The sequence below is a fragment of the Furipterus horrens genome, unplaced genomic scaffold (assembly GCF_987537825.1).
Source record: "Furipterus horrens unplaced genomic scaffold, mFurHor1.1.pri manual_scaffold_9, whole genome shotgun sequence".
Lineage (NCBI taxonomy): Eukaryota > Metazoa > Chordata > Mammalia > Chiroptera > Furipteridae > Furipterus > Furipterus horrens.
This window is the reverse complement of record NW_028327179.1, coordinates 93,866,976-93,882,561: the sequence shown is the minus strand read 5'-3', so window position 1 is coordinate 93,882,561 and position 15,586 is coordinate 93,866,976. Positions and strand designations below refer to the sequence as shown.

Here is a 15,586-nt window from a genome sequence, read left to right as displayed (position 1 = left end):
CCCTCCTCTGACCACCACCATGCCCACACATGTGTTTGCACCCCCTTGCAGGGCACCAGGCTGGGGCTGCAGGGTGTCTGGGTATCATTCACTGAGCCCCAGTGGATGCCAGGCACCTGTCAGCGTTGGAATTCTACCGATGAGAAGGGCAGGAGCCAGGTCTTCTGATTCTTTGAGAACATTTTAAAAAGTGAGGAGGCCAGAAAACTCATTAAGGAAAAGAAAAACCTAGCAGCCTCCTTTTTATAAATGAGTTGCTGTTGGATTTGGGGGCCCTGTGGTCATGGCTAGCGAATTGGCCTACAGACAGAAAACAAACTAAACATATTTTTGAGTCCCCAGGATTAAGTACTAGAAGCGGTCATATTTTAAGTATAAATTATTTGGATTAGAGAAGCATTTGTGCTATGAATAAGCCATCTTTTCTCCCTTGTACTCTCTTCGGACAAAGTTTCTAGGTGCGCGTCTTATTATTCAGAACCTTCTGCTAACCTTGCCTTGTGCTGAAACTGTCCTTTGAGGTCATGAGTCCATATCGTAGAACTTCTGGTCATGAGGGTAATTTTTAAAGCATGCGACCAAAGTGGCTTCCTGCAATTGATCAGCTAGAGATCATTTTGGCCAGCCTCCATTATTCACTCATTTATTCACTTATTCTGTTACCTGGATATTTCTGGTGGGCAGGGTTTGTTTTATTATGGCCACCAGGGCACTGCTGCATTCTGCACCACTTTGCATGTGTCACAGGTAATGCTACCAAAATGTAAACTTCAGGGAAAATTATTCCTAAACATCACTCACTCTTTTAGATAAGAAAACACTTGGATCACTATGAAAAATGTTTGACCCAACATATTCTTTTTTTTTAGTATATTTTATTGATTATATTGTTACAGTAGTTCCAATTTTTTTTCCCCTTTGCTCCCCTCTGCCTAGTATCCCCTTCCCTCCAGCAATCCCACCCCTCTAAGTTCGTGTCCATGGGTCATGCATATAAGTTCTTTGGCTTCACCCTTTCCTATATTATTCTTAACTTCCCCCTGTCTATTTTGTACCAATCGATTATGCTTCTTAATCCCTCCACCATTTTCCCATTTTCCCCCCTTTCCCCCTCCCAGCTGATAACCCTCCAAATGGTCCCCACACCTATGATTCTGTTCCTATTCTGGTTTGCTTAGTTGGACTTTGTTTTTATTTTTTAGATTCAGTTGTTGATAGTTGTGAGTTTGTTGTCATTTTAGTGTTCATAGTTTTGATCTTCTTTTTCTTAAATAAGTCCCTTTAACATTTTGTATAATAATGGCTTCGTGATGATGAACTCTTTTAGCTTTACCTTGTCTGGGAAGCACTTCATCTGCCCTTCCATTCCAAATGATAGCTTTGCTGGGTAGAGTAATCTTGGTTGTAAGTCCTTGCTTTTCATCACATTGAATACTACTTGCCAGTCCCTTCTTGCCTGCAAAGTGTCTTTTGAGAAATCAGCTGATAGTTTTATAGGCACCCCTTTGTAGGTAACTCTCTGCTTTTCTCTTGCTGCTTTTAGGATTCTCTTCATCTTTCACCTTTGGCATTTTAATCATGATGTGTCTTGGTGTGGGCTCCTCTGGGTCTAGCTCGCCAGGGACTGTCTGTGCTTCCTGGACTTGTATGTCTATTTCCTTCTCAAAATTTGGGAAGTTTTCCTCCATTATTTTTTCACATAAGTTCTCAATTTCTTGCTCTTTATCTTCTCCTTCTGGCACCCCTATGATTCAGATATTGGCACGTTTAAAGTTGACCCAGAGGTTCCCAAGCCTGTCTTCATTTTTTTCAATTCTTGTTTCTTCATTCTGTACTAGTTGACTGTTTTTTTCTTCCTTATGTTCCAAATCATTGATTTGAACCCTGGTTTTCTTCACTTCACCATTGGTTTTGTATGGATTTTCCTTCATTTCACTTAGCATAGCCTTCACTTCTTCCCTTATGCGTTTGCCATACTCAAGCATATCTGTCAAGCCTGTGAGCATCTTTATCACCAGTGTTTTGAGTTCTGCATCTGTTGGGTTGTCTATCTCCTCATCTGTTAGTTTGTCTATCTCCTCGTCTCTTAGTTCTCCCACTGGAACCTTGATCCATATTCCCTTTTGGGCCATACTTCTCTGTCTCCTCATTGTGACAGGCTCCTGTGTTTGTTTGCCTCCGTGTCCCAGGTAGAGCTGTCACTCCTGTTATGTTGTAAGGGATGGAGCCTTAGGGATTCGTCAGTAATGGGTGACCTGTTTCACCACGTTGTGGTGCTATATGTGGGTGAGGGGTGTGAGAGGGAACAGTGCCACCTGAGCACTCGCCCCTTTCCAGGCACCTCTCCCACTTCCGCACTGGACTGGCGCCTCTCTAGCTGCTGCCCTGGCTGTCGTCCCAAGAGTGTATGGGTCTGGGGATGTTCTAGGACCCTGGGGGCCCTTTAAACAAGCGGACTCTGCTGAGACCAGCAGTTTCTGCCTCCACCCCAACCCCCACTGGTCTGCACAGTCAGAAGCAATGAGGCTTGATTTTCCCCGGTGCTGGGGCCGTGAGCTGCACGGTCTGGTGAGGAGCTGGGAATGCTCCCCAGGTGTCCCTCCTGACTTTAAAATGTGTGACTTCGCTTTCTGCTGGCCTGCCACTCCCGCTGCCGCCTCTGCTGCCACTGCCACTGCCACACCATGTCCTCTCCGCCCCGGCTCCGCCCCTCCTACCTGTCTGGATGAGTATTTCTTCTTTATATCTTTGTTTGCTGGGCTTCCATGCAGTTTGAATTTCTGGAACTTCTGGTTGTCTCTAGTTTTGAGGTAGTTGTGTTCCTTCTTAGTTGTGGGGGGAGACGCAGCATGTCTGTCTAGGCCTCCATCTTGGCCGGAATTCCCAATATGTTCTTTACGCTAAATTGAAAAGCTAGAGAAATTATAGAAAAAACACAGCCAGGAAACCGATGAACTGCTGCTCAAAAGACTTTAGCCTAAAAATCTTTAGCATCCACTTCACAGAGGGGAATAAGTGCACACACTCATTTATTATCACACAGGCAAAACGACCCAAAAGGGGGACTCATCCCCGCTGCTGCCTGCCACCGTATCACTGCCCTCATTCCTGCTGTCGGTCAGTAGGCTACCGACAGCCACCGTGGGGTGTGCCCTGGCGGCAGATTCGAGCTTGAGTGAAGGAACAGACGGTACCGTTTGAAGGGGTTTTGCTGTTTTGTGGTTTGAACACACCCCACAGGAGAAGGAGGTGTCAGTCGCATGCTTGATTTTAGGAGAAAGAGGATGTTTTGTCAAGCCAACCCCGCTGCACCCTTTATTCAGAGCTCCCCTGCGGGTTGAAGGGCATGGGTAAGGGGGTGTCTTTCACAAAAGGGCTGCATTTTGAAGAAGAGACACTGCACCAAACTGTCCCCAGCAACGTGTCCTGACACTTCAGCCCGTTGCAAAGCCATCATGACGTTCTCTGGGTTTCTCACTGCCATCCGCAGGGCAGAGGCGGGAGGAGGCGGGAGGGGTCAGGCACCGCAGGGCAGAGTGGCGCTGGGTGGGTGGGCCTTTGCAGAGCGGGAGGGAGGAGCCTGTGCTTCTGCTGAGTGTGCTGGGGCGACTCATGGCTCCTCTAGGCCCTGTTTCTGATTTCTTAAGAGGTAGTCATGTAGGGAAAATGGCTTTAATGGTGATATGTATGTGCATACACACATATATACATGTGCGAATCCTATAATCTGAGTGGAATATGTGTATCAAATTTAAAAGGTAAGTTTTCTGGATCTCACTAATGACTAAGTTGGGGGCTACATACTACACATGAAGGAGCATGTTAGCCCAGAGGCATCGGCTCCTGGCCCCTCTCCTCCCACGAAGGGCTGGTTAAATGCAATCAGCCTGTGTTCTACTTGGGCAGAGGGGCAACGGGAGGAGCGCAGTGAGCAGAGCACACCTTAGCGACCGTGGCAGGGCCCGCAGCTCTCATCTCCGTCAGCTGGGACAGCGGCCAGTGTGAACAGCCCCAGGCTCGGGAAGACCACTGTCCCGGAATAGACCCTGCAGGAACCAGAGCAGGAGCTTCAGTTAGTTTACATCTTCAGTGCTTGGGGGCAAGAGGGGCAGGATAGTGTAGCATAGCCATTAAGAGTGAGGGCAGACTCCCGACTCAGTCACAAAAAAAAAAAAATAATAATAACCTGATTAAAAAATGGGTTAAGGAGTTAAATAGACATTTCTTTCTTTCTTTCCTCCTTTTTGAATAGACATTTCTTAAAACAAGATGTGTAAGTGGCCAACAGCTGTATGTAAAAATGGTCAACATCACTAATGATCAGGAAAATGCAGATCAAAACCACCGTGAGCTAGCCATCACCTCACACCTGTCAGGATAGTGATTATTATTTTAAAAACGATAAGTGTTGAGGATAATGTGGAGACATTAGAACCCTTGCACACTGTTGGTGGGAATGTAAATTGGTGCAGCCACTATGGAAAACAATATGGAAGTTCCTCAAAAAATTAAAAACAGACCTACCATAGATCCAGCAATCCCACTCGTGAGTAGTTATCCAAAAGATTGAAATCAGGGACCCAAAGCGATACCTGCACTCCCACACTCAGTGCAGCATTATGCACAATAGCCAAGAGGTGGAAACACCCTAAATGTCCAGCAAATGAATGGATAAACGTGGCACCTATGTACAATAGAATACTATTCAGCCAAAAGAGAGAGAATGCTAGCTCTTGGTTCAAACCTGACTCTGCCCCTAACTAGCTGTGTGACCTTGGACAAGCTAGTGGCCTAAGCTCTCCACATCTGAAGTGCATTGTTCTTAAAATCAGAGTTGTAATGTTCTTCCCTGCCTAGTCTTGCTGTGAGCATTACAAGAGATAACACACAAAGCGCTTTGAACAGGAATTGCACATCCCGTGAATGTTACCTACATTTCGAATCAGTGTTGCAGTAAAGGAGAGTAGCATTCTTCATATGTAGTATTGACTACGGAATCAAAAGAGTGAAATAAGTCTTGGAAAGTTTATTGGTGGAGATGAATTTTGACCCTGGTCTTGAAGGATGGAACTGACCAAGACTGGCAAATAGAAATCAAAAACACATTCCTGATAGAGCTTGGCAGTGGGGGTAGAGGGGGGTCATGGGTTTGTATCTTACCCTGCGGCAGTGTTTTCCCCACTGGGGCTGGTTTCTTTACTTCTTATCTCCTTATTTCTTTTCATCATGTTAAAATGATGAAAATCATCTATTGCCATGACAACACAATGCAATTGTGAACTCTGGCAGCTTTGTTCTTTATTCAGAAGCGATGTTCTGTCGAGGCCATTAAGCAAATATTTCTCATTCTACTCCTATCTCTCTCTCTCTCTCTCACTTCCATTAACCAATTCATAATGGGATTGATTAGCGCTCAGTAATAATTAGACATCATAGTGGATTGAATCCCAGTAGAATCGATACATAGGAGCCTAAAGAATCCATAGTAATAATGTCAAATGTGTGCTCGTTTTGAAAATGACTCATTTAGCAACTTCCCATTTGTTCTCTAATCTGCATAGTGTATTCAGGTGGGGCAAAGAGATTTCTAACAATAGAAGAGATCAAAAACAGAGCTATTAGGTTAATTCACCGGCTCCAAACCCAGGGGCAGCTGGGTCACAGTCCATCCCCCCACCCCCCACCTCAGTCTCCCCTGGTCCTGGGAACACGTTGCAGTGTGGGGTGGGGCTGGGGGTTCCCTTTATTAGCATCTTTCCACACAACAGGTTACACACAAACTGGTGCGTTTCCCTCTGCCCAGCCCCACTACTGCAGGACACAGCTGCAGGTCCCCCTTGTCTTTGTCATTTTGAGGCAGCTGGCCCTCCTCCTCATCCCACAGCTTCTCCCAGTGTCTGCTGCGCTCGGATTCCTTCTCCCAACCTCTGAGGCTCTGGGATCTTTTCTTGGTGCCCGACTTACAAGCCCTTGTGCCAGATCTCAAGACAACACCCAACCCTGCTGACCGCGTGTGCTGTTTCATTGACTTTTTAAAAATTGAGATATAATTCACATGCCATACAAATCACTCATTTAAAGTATTAATTCATATAATCTGATTGTTTTGGTATTTTACATTAATTTTTTTAATTGAAAAAATATATAACACAAAATTTGCCATTTAACTATTTTTAAGCATACACTTCAATGGCATTTAATATATTCACAATGTATACAGCCATCACCACTATTTCCAGAACTTTCCCATCGCCCCAAGCAGACTCGGTACCCATTGGGCAATAACTCCCTGTTCTCCCCTCCCCCGGCCCATGGCACCTCTAACCTACTCTCTATGAATTTGCTTATTCTGGGTCCCTCATGTAAGTGGAATAATACACCATCTGACCTTTTATATCTGGTTTATTTCACTTAGCAGAGTGCCCCAAGGTTAATCCATACTGCAGGGTGTATCAGGGCTTCATTCACTTTTATGGCTGAATAGTATGCCCTGTATACCACATTCTGCTTATTCATCTGTTGATGGACACTGAGATTATTTTCACGGTTAGCTTATTTTCACATCTTGGCCACTGGGAATAACGCTGCTGTGAATGATGGCATACAAGTGTCTGTTTAAGTGCCTTCTTTCAGTTCCTCTGTGTATATGCCTAAGAGTGGAATTGCTGGGTCGTATGGGAACTCCGGCTTTTTGAGGAACAAGCGTATGTATTTTTTTTTTTTTTTTGTATTTAAACTGTTATAAATGGAAGGGGAAAGGTCTTTATTAATTAAAATGTATCTATTTTATCAAAGTTAATGTGAAGAGCTATAAAACACATTCTCGTTCCTCACCTTCTTTTGAGTTCTTAACAATTATCATCTGTACCACCCGCCTGACAGTCCGTCCCAGAAGCTTTGCGACATCCATTGTTCTCTCTGATTTTTTTTTTCCACTTCCTTTTTTTTTTTTGGTTTTTCAATGACAGCTGTCCCCTTTTCTCCCAATTTCTCTCCCCCACCCAACCCAGCCCCTCTCCCGCAATCATATCCCTCCCCGTTGTCCATGTCCATGAGTCATTTATACGGGTTCTTTGACTAAACCCTTCCCTTACTTAGCCCCCTTCTCTCCCTCCCCCTCCCCCTCTAACTGATTATTTTAAAGCTTTTGCTATTTCGCGCGTCGTGTTTTCACATCATCCTCCCCTGGGATCTCCATCTCCGTCCGGGCGCAGGCACGTATTTTATTTTTTTGTACAGCAATTCTCTGTAGCAACTAGCATAAACCTTCGAGATATTCAACTTAGGAGTTTCACTTCTTTCATATCAATTGTCTGATTTATTTACATACTGGAAACTTGTCCAGCAAGCCTGCATCTCGATGGCCTTTACTTTGCAAACCTGTTTTCACGTGTTAAATGAGGTAGCACAACTAACAATAACGCGAGCAGCTAACTTTTATCGAATACTTACTTTGTGTCATACATATTCAAAGCACTTTTCGTGTATTTCCTCACTTAATTCATGGACCAGGCCTATGATTCGCCACTGTTATTAGCCACATTTACTGACAAGGAGACAGAATCGCTCAGAGATTGAAAAGCTGCCCAAGGCCACACCACCAGCAAGTGCTGATGTTGGACATCTGGCCACAGTGCCCTCTTCCTACCCACAGACACAGTTAGGGAGGGACCCCCTTCCACCCTGAGCCAGGGAGGACAGAAGGTAGCCACTGGGGGGATTTTCCAGCCCCGATGTCGGGAGTGAGGGCCAGGCCGGGTCACAAGGCCAGCCAGTCTCGGCCCAGCCCCTGCAGCCTTTTGTAGGTTGACAGTCTTCCACTCGCCTTCTTCCCAGCTGCATGGGGTCCTGAGTGTGCCTGCTTCTCTGCTGCCCTTAGGAGGCAGAGATCGACTTTAGAAAGGGTCTGGCTTGTGGCTGGCCTTGTGACCTTGGCCAGGACACCTTGGTGATTGTTGTGTCCCCATTAGGTGTCTATAAATACCAGCGTCTTCTCTTAGCAAATTAGGTGGAAACTGACCGTCTTACTTAGGCAACCAGTATTTCTTAAAATTAGATGATCGATATACAAAAATAGACAAAAGTCCATTTATTTCAAAACCTGCACAATAAACAACAGGTTTTATATCCGTCATCCCCCCAGCCTCTCACTGAGTTTGAAGGCAGACAGAATTGGTTCCCAAAGTAACCTCACGAGTATAAATATCTCAAGGAAAACAATGTGCTGGCCCAGAGCCATCCACAGCCAGTTCCTGCTATCAGCGTATGAAGGTTCAGGATGAAGAGCAGGGGTCCAGAGCACCCCCCGAATAGGCACCTTCCTGGCAGCAGCCCTTCTGACCTCACGTAGACAGCGTACTCCTCTCCTGGGTCGGGGGGCCAGGCACCCCACCCCTCACCCCATGCAAACCCTCCCAGCAGAGATTGCTGAGGCGCCAAGTGCAGCTCCGATTTCTCTTTCCCAGTATGTCTGAACCGTGTTGGGGGGTCAGCCTCCCCAGAACCTCACTTTTCATCCATCCAGGTTCCCCCTGGATGTTCCAGTCCCTGCTGCCTGAGTTTCCTGGCTCTCCAGGCCCCAAGTCTAAGCTATGCTCTTCCCTCTTCCCTAGTCTTCTCTTATAATAGGGCCTGCGCGGCCCTGGGTGTTTCTGGACTCTGTTTGCTGAGAGGTCCCCTTCCGGTGGCTAGGGGGCCATTGCCACACCAGGGAGAGCAGAGCCCCACTGGGAGCTTCTCACTCCCTCGTTTCCAGAAGTGCCTATGCGTCCACCCTCAGCCCTTTCTCACATTTATATGCCCCCCTGTGCCGCTGAGACAGGGGACTCCTGTGCGCCCTGGCTCCCCATGAGGGTACAGAGAGCAGAAGCCGCATCCCTGCCCCCTCTCCTGCTCTGCTTCCGTCCACTGGCCCCGGGCAGAGCAGGGCTTTTCCCACGGCCCGCTCTGAACTGCTGGTTTGATGTCTCCCTCCTCACACTTGTGATTTGTCCCTGTCCCTTGTCAGCACTGTCTCCAAGCAGAGGAAAAACGTCATCAGCTGTGTCACGGTGCACGACTCTCCGTACTCCGACTCCTCCAGCAACACCAGCCCCTACTCCGTGCAGCACCGTGCCGGGCACAACGCCAACGCCTTTGACACCAAGGGGAGCCTGGAGAGCCACTGCACGGGGAACCCCCGAACCATCATCGTGCCACCCCTGAAAACCCAGGCCAGCGAAGTGCTGGTGGAATGTGACAGCCTGGTGCCAGGTAATCGGGGGCAGGGCAGGCTGGCATCTCTAGAGTCTGGTCTTGTTTTTGGCTGGCAGTTTGGTTATCTCAGCTGACAGGTTATTGCAGACTTTGTTCCAGAAGCCAAGAGAGGAATCTGCTTAACATCACTTTGCGTAAGCAGAGCGTGAATGTGAGACAGACTTGGCCAAGGGAACCCAGTGCTGGTAAATCAGTTTAGGAAAAGAAGCGCTGAAAAGTTGAGAATCTGGCAATTGACCTCTTAGCTCTTTCCTGGCTGCCCCCTCGAGTCCTCAGGAGCCCTACACTTTTAAAGACGGCACCTCGAATGCTCACGCCTGGTGTTAAGGCTCTCCCCCTTCATTAACACCAGTTCTTGAGCCTGTATTGTTGAAATCCTTCGGGAAGACTGGCCCTTTTGTTGAGCTGGAAGAGAAGGAAATATTCCTCTTTTGTCTGCGATCCAAAATCAAAAAGAGCTCTGAAAACCAAATTTACAGCAAACTCAGTTGGTAGTAAAAACCTGGCCTGACCCAGCCAGAGGCTATTTATAGTCCCTTTGCCATGACCCACATCCGTGTCTAGTCATATTTGTAAGCCACTTTGGAAAGTGTCCCTGTGCTGTGTTCAGCGGCAGGGTGGTGTTGGGACTCCGCTGGGGCTAACCTAAAATACCGAGTGTGTACCAGATTCCTTTTCTGAAATCTGAATTTGAAAACTGGCCCCAGGGACTTCAGCTCCGGGTTGTCAGTCTGCAGGAGGAGACAGCATATTATAAATCAAACATGCGTCTGTCACAAGACATCTCAGGGGAATTGTGTAGCAGTACTGATTCCCTAAAAATACGTGACAACATGTCTAGGAATTGGTTCAAAATAGGCTTTATGCAGATCATGTAGGAATTTTTCTTTTTTTTTTTTTTAAGTGGCCGATGCTAAATTTCTCTCAGCCTTTTAAAACATAAAAGATGGAGGGTGCGAACAAGGGAGGCCAGATGCCCAGGTCAGGGTCATCTAGCTCGGAGCCTGTCAGCCCTGGTGCTGGCACCACTCTGGGGAAGGTGACAAAATGGTGGCAAGAGTTACTGAAGCTTCAAGACCTCCTAGTCCAGCCCCCAGTAAAGGCAGGTAAAGAAGCTGAGGGCCAGCCTCGCCCAGGGTAACAGCTATTTTCTGTCCTCGGAGTGCGGAGCCCACCCACCCTGCACGCCTGTCGGGGTACATGAACCATTTCCATGAGCAGCCTGTCCCACCAGGCGGCAGGTGGAGGCTCGGAGTACCCATCTCCTGCATTTATTTCCACAGGAAACAATGACCTGAATAGCTGAGAACCTCTAAGGGATGTTCCCAACAACAAAGAGAGGAATGGAAGGTCATTCTCAGCGAGGCTACTGGTCTGAAAGTAACCAGTGCCACTGTCTCTGGAAAGTCTAGTGGAGTAATTCTCTGTGAGGAGGACAGTCTTTCCAGTGACGGGGGAGGGGCAGAGGGGCTCCGTTCTGGGGCCTGCCCGTCCCCGGCCCGCAGCCTTGCTGCAGCCTCACCCCAGGCCCAGAAGTCAGGAAGGCCGCCTTCCTCCACCTCCTCGTGCCCAGGTGGCCCACACAGGCCACGGTGCAGACTGGCGCAGCCCCCGGCCGGAGCTCCCGGCACGTTCCCATCGAGACGACCGCTGTGCAGGCGGCGGTCCCTTTCCGCGCAGGACGTCCTCCGACCTGTGGTTCTCAGCACAGGAAGGATTCTGGAGGAGTTCTCACGTAGCCTCTAGGTCTCTCGGGCTACTGAAGGTTCTGGTGGAAAGCAGCAGAGTGAACTCTGCAAGAATTTGTCAGAGGGGGCGGGGCAGGAGCCAGCAGCCCTGGGACCTGGGTCTGGGAGAGAGGAGGCTGATGGGATTGTGCGGTCTCAGAAACGGGGTCCTTCCTGGAAGACCGCTGTGGGCCCCTAGAGGTGGCGGGGACTGACCTGTGCCCTGTGTCTCCCCCTGACACAGTCAACACCAGCCACCACTCGTCCTCCTACAAGTCCAAGTCCTCCAGCAACGTGACCTCCACCAGCGGTCACTCTTCAGGGAGCTCGTCTGGAGCCGTCGCCTATCGGCAACATCGGCCAGGACCACATTTCCAACAGCAGCAGCCTCTCAACCTCAGCCAGGTAGGCCCCCCAGTGCCATCCCACCTGCCCCCTCCTTCCTTCTGCTGGTGGACCCCGGCCCCCCTCACAGAGCTGCAGCCTCTCTGGTGGCGGCAGGGAGTGCCCTGCGTGACCTCTGGTGTGGTCTTTCCTCCACGGCCATCCTTGGGGAAGTCGGCGTCACTGCTTCACAGAGAGCAGGCCCACAGTGGAGGGACGTGTCTAGTGTAACGGAGCTCTGAGTGGCATGTGCCGGGGCTCCCATTAGGAAGGCCCACATCCTGCCAGTTCTGCCCAGCCCTGGCCCAGTCAGGCCAGGCCAGGACACCAGGGACAGACCTGTAGTAGACAGAGTCGGCTGTGCTGATCCCTTACCGTGCGGGAAGTACACCCCGGAACCGCAGAACGGGAAGGAGTCGAGGTTTTGGAGAAGGGGGAACATAGATAAAGCGGGGTCTCTGAGGGCAGAACTGGCCTGTGTGGAAGGGTCCTCTCAGGTCTGAAGTTTCCTTAGAAGCCACAGAGGTGAGATACGTGGGGGGTTGTGCTCAGAAACCCCTCCTGCGAAGGGCCGTCCCTGAGTTGGAAACCGAGGCAGCGCCTCTCTCTGTACCAACACGGCTTCATACAGTAGAGTTTCTGAGGGCCTTGATTTCAGAGACGAGATTTCACAGTGAGAGAGAAACCAGTGTCACCAGAGGGGCTCCTTTGCCACTGCAGCACGTGCTCGGGAGACGCGGCGTCTCCCGGTGGCCGCAGCAGCTGTAGCTGTGTGTCGTCCTCTGGGCGACGCTGGGCAGTGTTCCTTTCTCTGTCCACGCTGACTTCACTTCCCAGCACACAGGGGACATCTGCTGTCCCTCCCACGGCTTTGGGCCTCCCCCGCTCCCCATCCTCACTCCCCCCTCCCCTCCCCTCCCCTCCTGTGGGCCCGGCCCCCAGCCCTCTCCTGGTGCTTGTCCTTGTCCAGGCGCAACAGCACATCCCCGCGGACCGCGCCGGGAGCCACCGACGGCAGCAGGCCTACATCGCGCCCACGATGGCGCAGGCTCCGTACTCCTTCCCGCACAGCAGCCCCAGCCACGGCACGGTGCACCCGCACCTGGCCGCCGCCGCCGCCCACCTGCCCGCCCAGCCCCACCTCTACACCTACACGGCGCCCGCGGCCCTGGGCTCCACCGGCACCGTGGCCCACCTGGTGGCCTCCCAAGGCTCCGCGCGTCACACGGTGCAGCACACTGCCTACCCGGCCAGCATCGTCCACCAGGTCCCCGTGAGCATGGGCCCCCGGGTCCTGCCCTCGCCCACCATCCACCCGAGTCAGTACCCAGCCCAGTTTGCCCACCAGACCTACATCAGCGCCTCTCCAGCCTCCACCGTCTACACTGGATACCCGCTGAGCCCCGCCAAGGTCAACCAGTACCCTTACATATAAACACTGGAGGGGGGGGGAGCATGGCTGAGGGGAGGGGGGAGAGAGGAGGGACCTCGGTGGGAGCTGGGCTTTTTATACTGAAGATGCGGCACAGAAACAATGCAAACGGGGCGGGGGAGGGGGCTGGGGGGCAGGGGCAGGACACCAACGAAACTTGAACTAGGAAGTGGGAGGACTCAGAGCAGAGAAGAGAACATTTTAAAAAGGAAGGGATTCAGGAGAGGGGGATCTATGCTTTTTATTTTAAAAAAGAAAAAGGAAAAAAAAGAAAACGTCAGTAACAAATACAGCTCACGAACCCATTCTGCAACAAACTGGAAAAGAGAAGAAAAGAGTGATGGAAGATTCTGGAAGTTGAGGGGCCCCAGTTTCTAAAGAACTTTATCTATGAACTTTTCAAAGATTATTTTCATATGGCAGTAAGTGACATTTAAGGATTTGCTGCCAGGGGACACCCGATATGGAAATCCAATAGATTTTTAATTATTGAACATAAGAATTAGGGATTTTTCCAGAACTCTAAAGGGTCAACAGCCCTCAAGTTCAGGCCGTGGCCTGAGGGGGCTGATATCTGGGGGCTGGTCTGGGGTCGCAAAGCCTAGTTCTGGCTCATCTGTCAGGACTGGGGCGTGGCGGAAGGAAGGCCCCTGCCAGAGGGGGCACATCTTCTCTTTCTGAGCACTCTGGATAAATCCCTAAGCAATGTTATTCCTCAGCTGTCATTAATAATGTGTGTTGCAAACTTCCGTTCTTTTTCTTTTGTGAAGATTTATTTTCTCTTTGAATCCACCCCTAGTCACGTAGCATAGGGCTAGCGGCCGTCGCCAGCCCCCTAGAGGAATGTAGCGCTCTGCACCCTGTTTTCCGCTTTGTGTTCACCTCCAGTGATACCAATAGACTATTCCTCAGTGTAATTGCACAAAAAAAAGGGGGTTTTGACATAGGCATGTAACCAATGTGGTGGTCCAGGCATGAGCGTGAGCGAGCGTGTGGGTGTGCGTGCGGCCGCGCCCCTCCCCGTGCGTCCCGGGCCTGCTGCCAGCACAGCTCCCGCTGTCTTGACTTGACATCATTCCCTCCTAGTGCCTTACCGATGACAGACGCGTGTGAGGGTTTGCTTCCATGGTGCCCCGCGGAGCTGGCGGAGGCGAGCCGGAGCATCTCAGCTCTTCTGTGCTGTGGAAACATTGTACTCTGGTCTTTCCTTTGAAACAAAATTTTTGTCTTCATTTCATTTCATTTTAATACCTGTTATCTTTCTAGGCTGTTTTGCTGGCAGAGGGTGTCAGGGAGCCGCAGGGGCTAGGAGAGCCCACGGCTGTGGAGAGGCGTGGGGCGGAGGGCAGGAGCGGACTTGATGGTGGCCATGGTTCCAGCTGCCTTGCGTTCGGAAACAGAGCAAGAGAGACTCCCCACCCTGTACCTGCACCCCAACGCCATGCTACCCCCAGTTCTACCTGTACGGCCGGCTCTGCCATCTGTGGGACCAGTGTGTTAGGAACGCTGGCCTTCCCGGTGCCTGCCTCCTTCCTGGTATGGGACAGGGGGCAGAGAGGAGGCGGGGCCCCAGCTGCTCGTCCTCAGCCTCACCCCGTGGTCACTGTCAGCCCTGCCCCGCCCCGGTGATTCCCTGGCTGCATCCGCTCATGGCCCGCCAGATCCTTCCCCCCTCAGACAGCCATCACCCTGTGTTCGCTGCAGTCTTTCCCTCCCATTACTTGGGCCTCCCCAAGACACAACTTTGTTTTGATGGTTGAGGGTCCGGTGGACAGAAGGCAGGAAGGGCATTTATGGGGTGACCAGGGGTTCTTACGCTGCACCGTGGAAAACACTCCATCGCCAGTTAGGTTTCCAAAGAAATGTGCCCTCCGCCCTCTTTGCACCTTTGATACATTCTGGAAGTTTTCTCAGGCCTTGAACCTGCTGGATGTGGGGTGGGGGGGTCTCTCCATTTAGAGCAATTTAACACACATGAAGGCTGGGAGATGCGCCGTTAAAGGGTGGTCCTGATTGTTTGGTTCTCCATGCTGAGTCCTTACGTAACCCCAAAGCCCAGTCTCCAGGGTGCAGAGAGGTGGCTCCCGAAGTCAGCGGTCCGTCCTTGTCCCCTCTCCCTTCCTCGCTCTCCAGCCTCCCTTAACGATCTACTGTGAAACGTGAGGAAGCCAACCCGTTACCTTAGCTTTTAGCTGTGAAATGTGAAATAACTCTGGATGTTTCCCCTCCCCCACCACAAGTCCTCCTTATCTTACAAAGAAAAAGGTCCCCAAACTGGAACCAGTTCGGTCCAGGCCTGACCCTCTCGAGCCGGGACGGCCCAGTGGGACACGATGCTCCATGAGTAGTCTCTCTCCGGAAGTGGGGTGTGCCGGCACTCAGACAACAGGAAGATGGCCAGGCCAGAGGGGGAAGGGGTGGGGGTGAGGTCGGGAGGATACGACCCCCGCCTCCCGGGGCTGCCCCGGCCTGGAAGACCAGAGCTCCTTAGCCAGATGGCAGGCCCCCACCAGGTCTCGTGCTTGGTCCCACAAGTCTTGGCTACACATGAGCCTCCGTTTGCCTTACCAGTAGCATCCTGGAGCCCCTCGCACAGGTTACTTCCAGCCCTTTCTCGGTCTGATCTGTGATGGAAAAGACAACACCCAAGCCTTCCATTTTAAAGCAGATGATTTCATCTACTACGTTGGAAGTCTCTGGCTCTTTTCACCTGACGCTGTCTTTCCTTTCCTTCCAGATCAGGAATGAAAGTTCCATGCTGCTCATAAAGATAATATTATTAAACTAA

At 50.7% G+C, this 15,586-nt stretch overlaps 1 protein-coding gene across 4 annotated transcripts in view; it reads left to right on the top strand.

Moving 5' to 3' along the window:
- Window positions 1-12,826, top strand: part of HIPK2 (homeodomain interacting protein kinase 2) — a 164,566-nt gene extending 151,740 nt beyond the window's left edge. For all 4 annotated transcript variants that reach the window (XM_090287579.1, XM_090287578.1, XM_090287577.1 and 1 more), the window contains exons 13-15: window positions 9,008-9,252; window positions 11,227-11,387; window positions 12,337-12,826. In XM_090287579.1, the coding sequence (XP_090143705.1) occupies window positions 9,008-9,252; window positions 11,227-11,387; window positions 12,337-12,801 (871 nt within the window). In that variant the 3' untranslated portion in view covers window positions 12,802-12,826. The remainder of the gene's footprint in view (window positions 1-9,007; window positions 9,253-11,226; window positions 11,388-12,336) is intronic.
- Window positions 12,827-15,586: the final 2,760 nt, after the last annotated feature.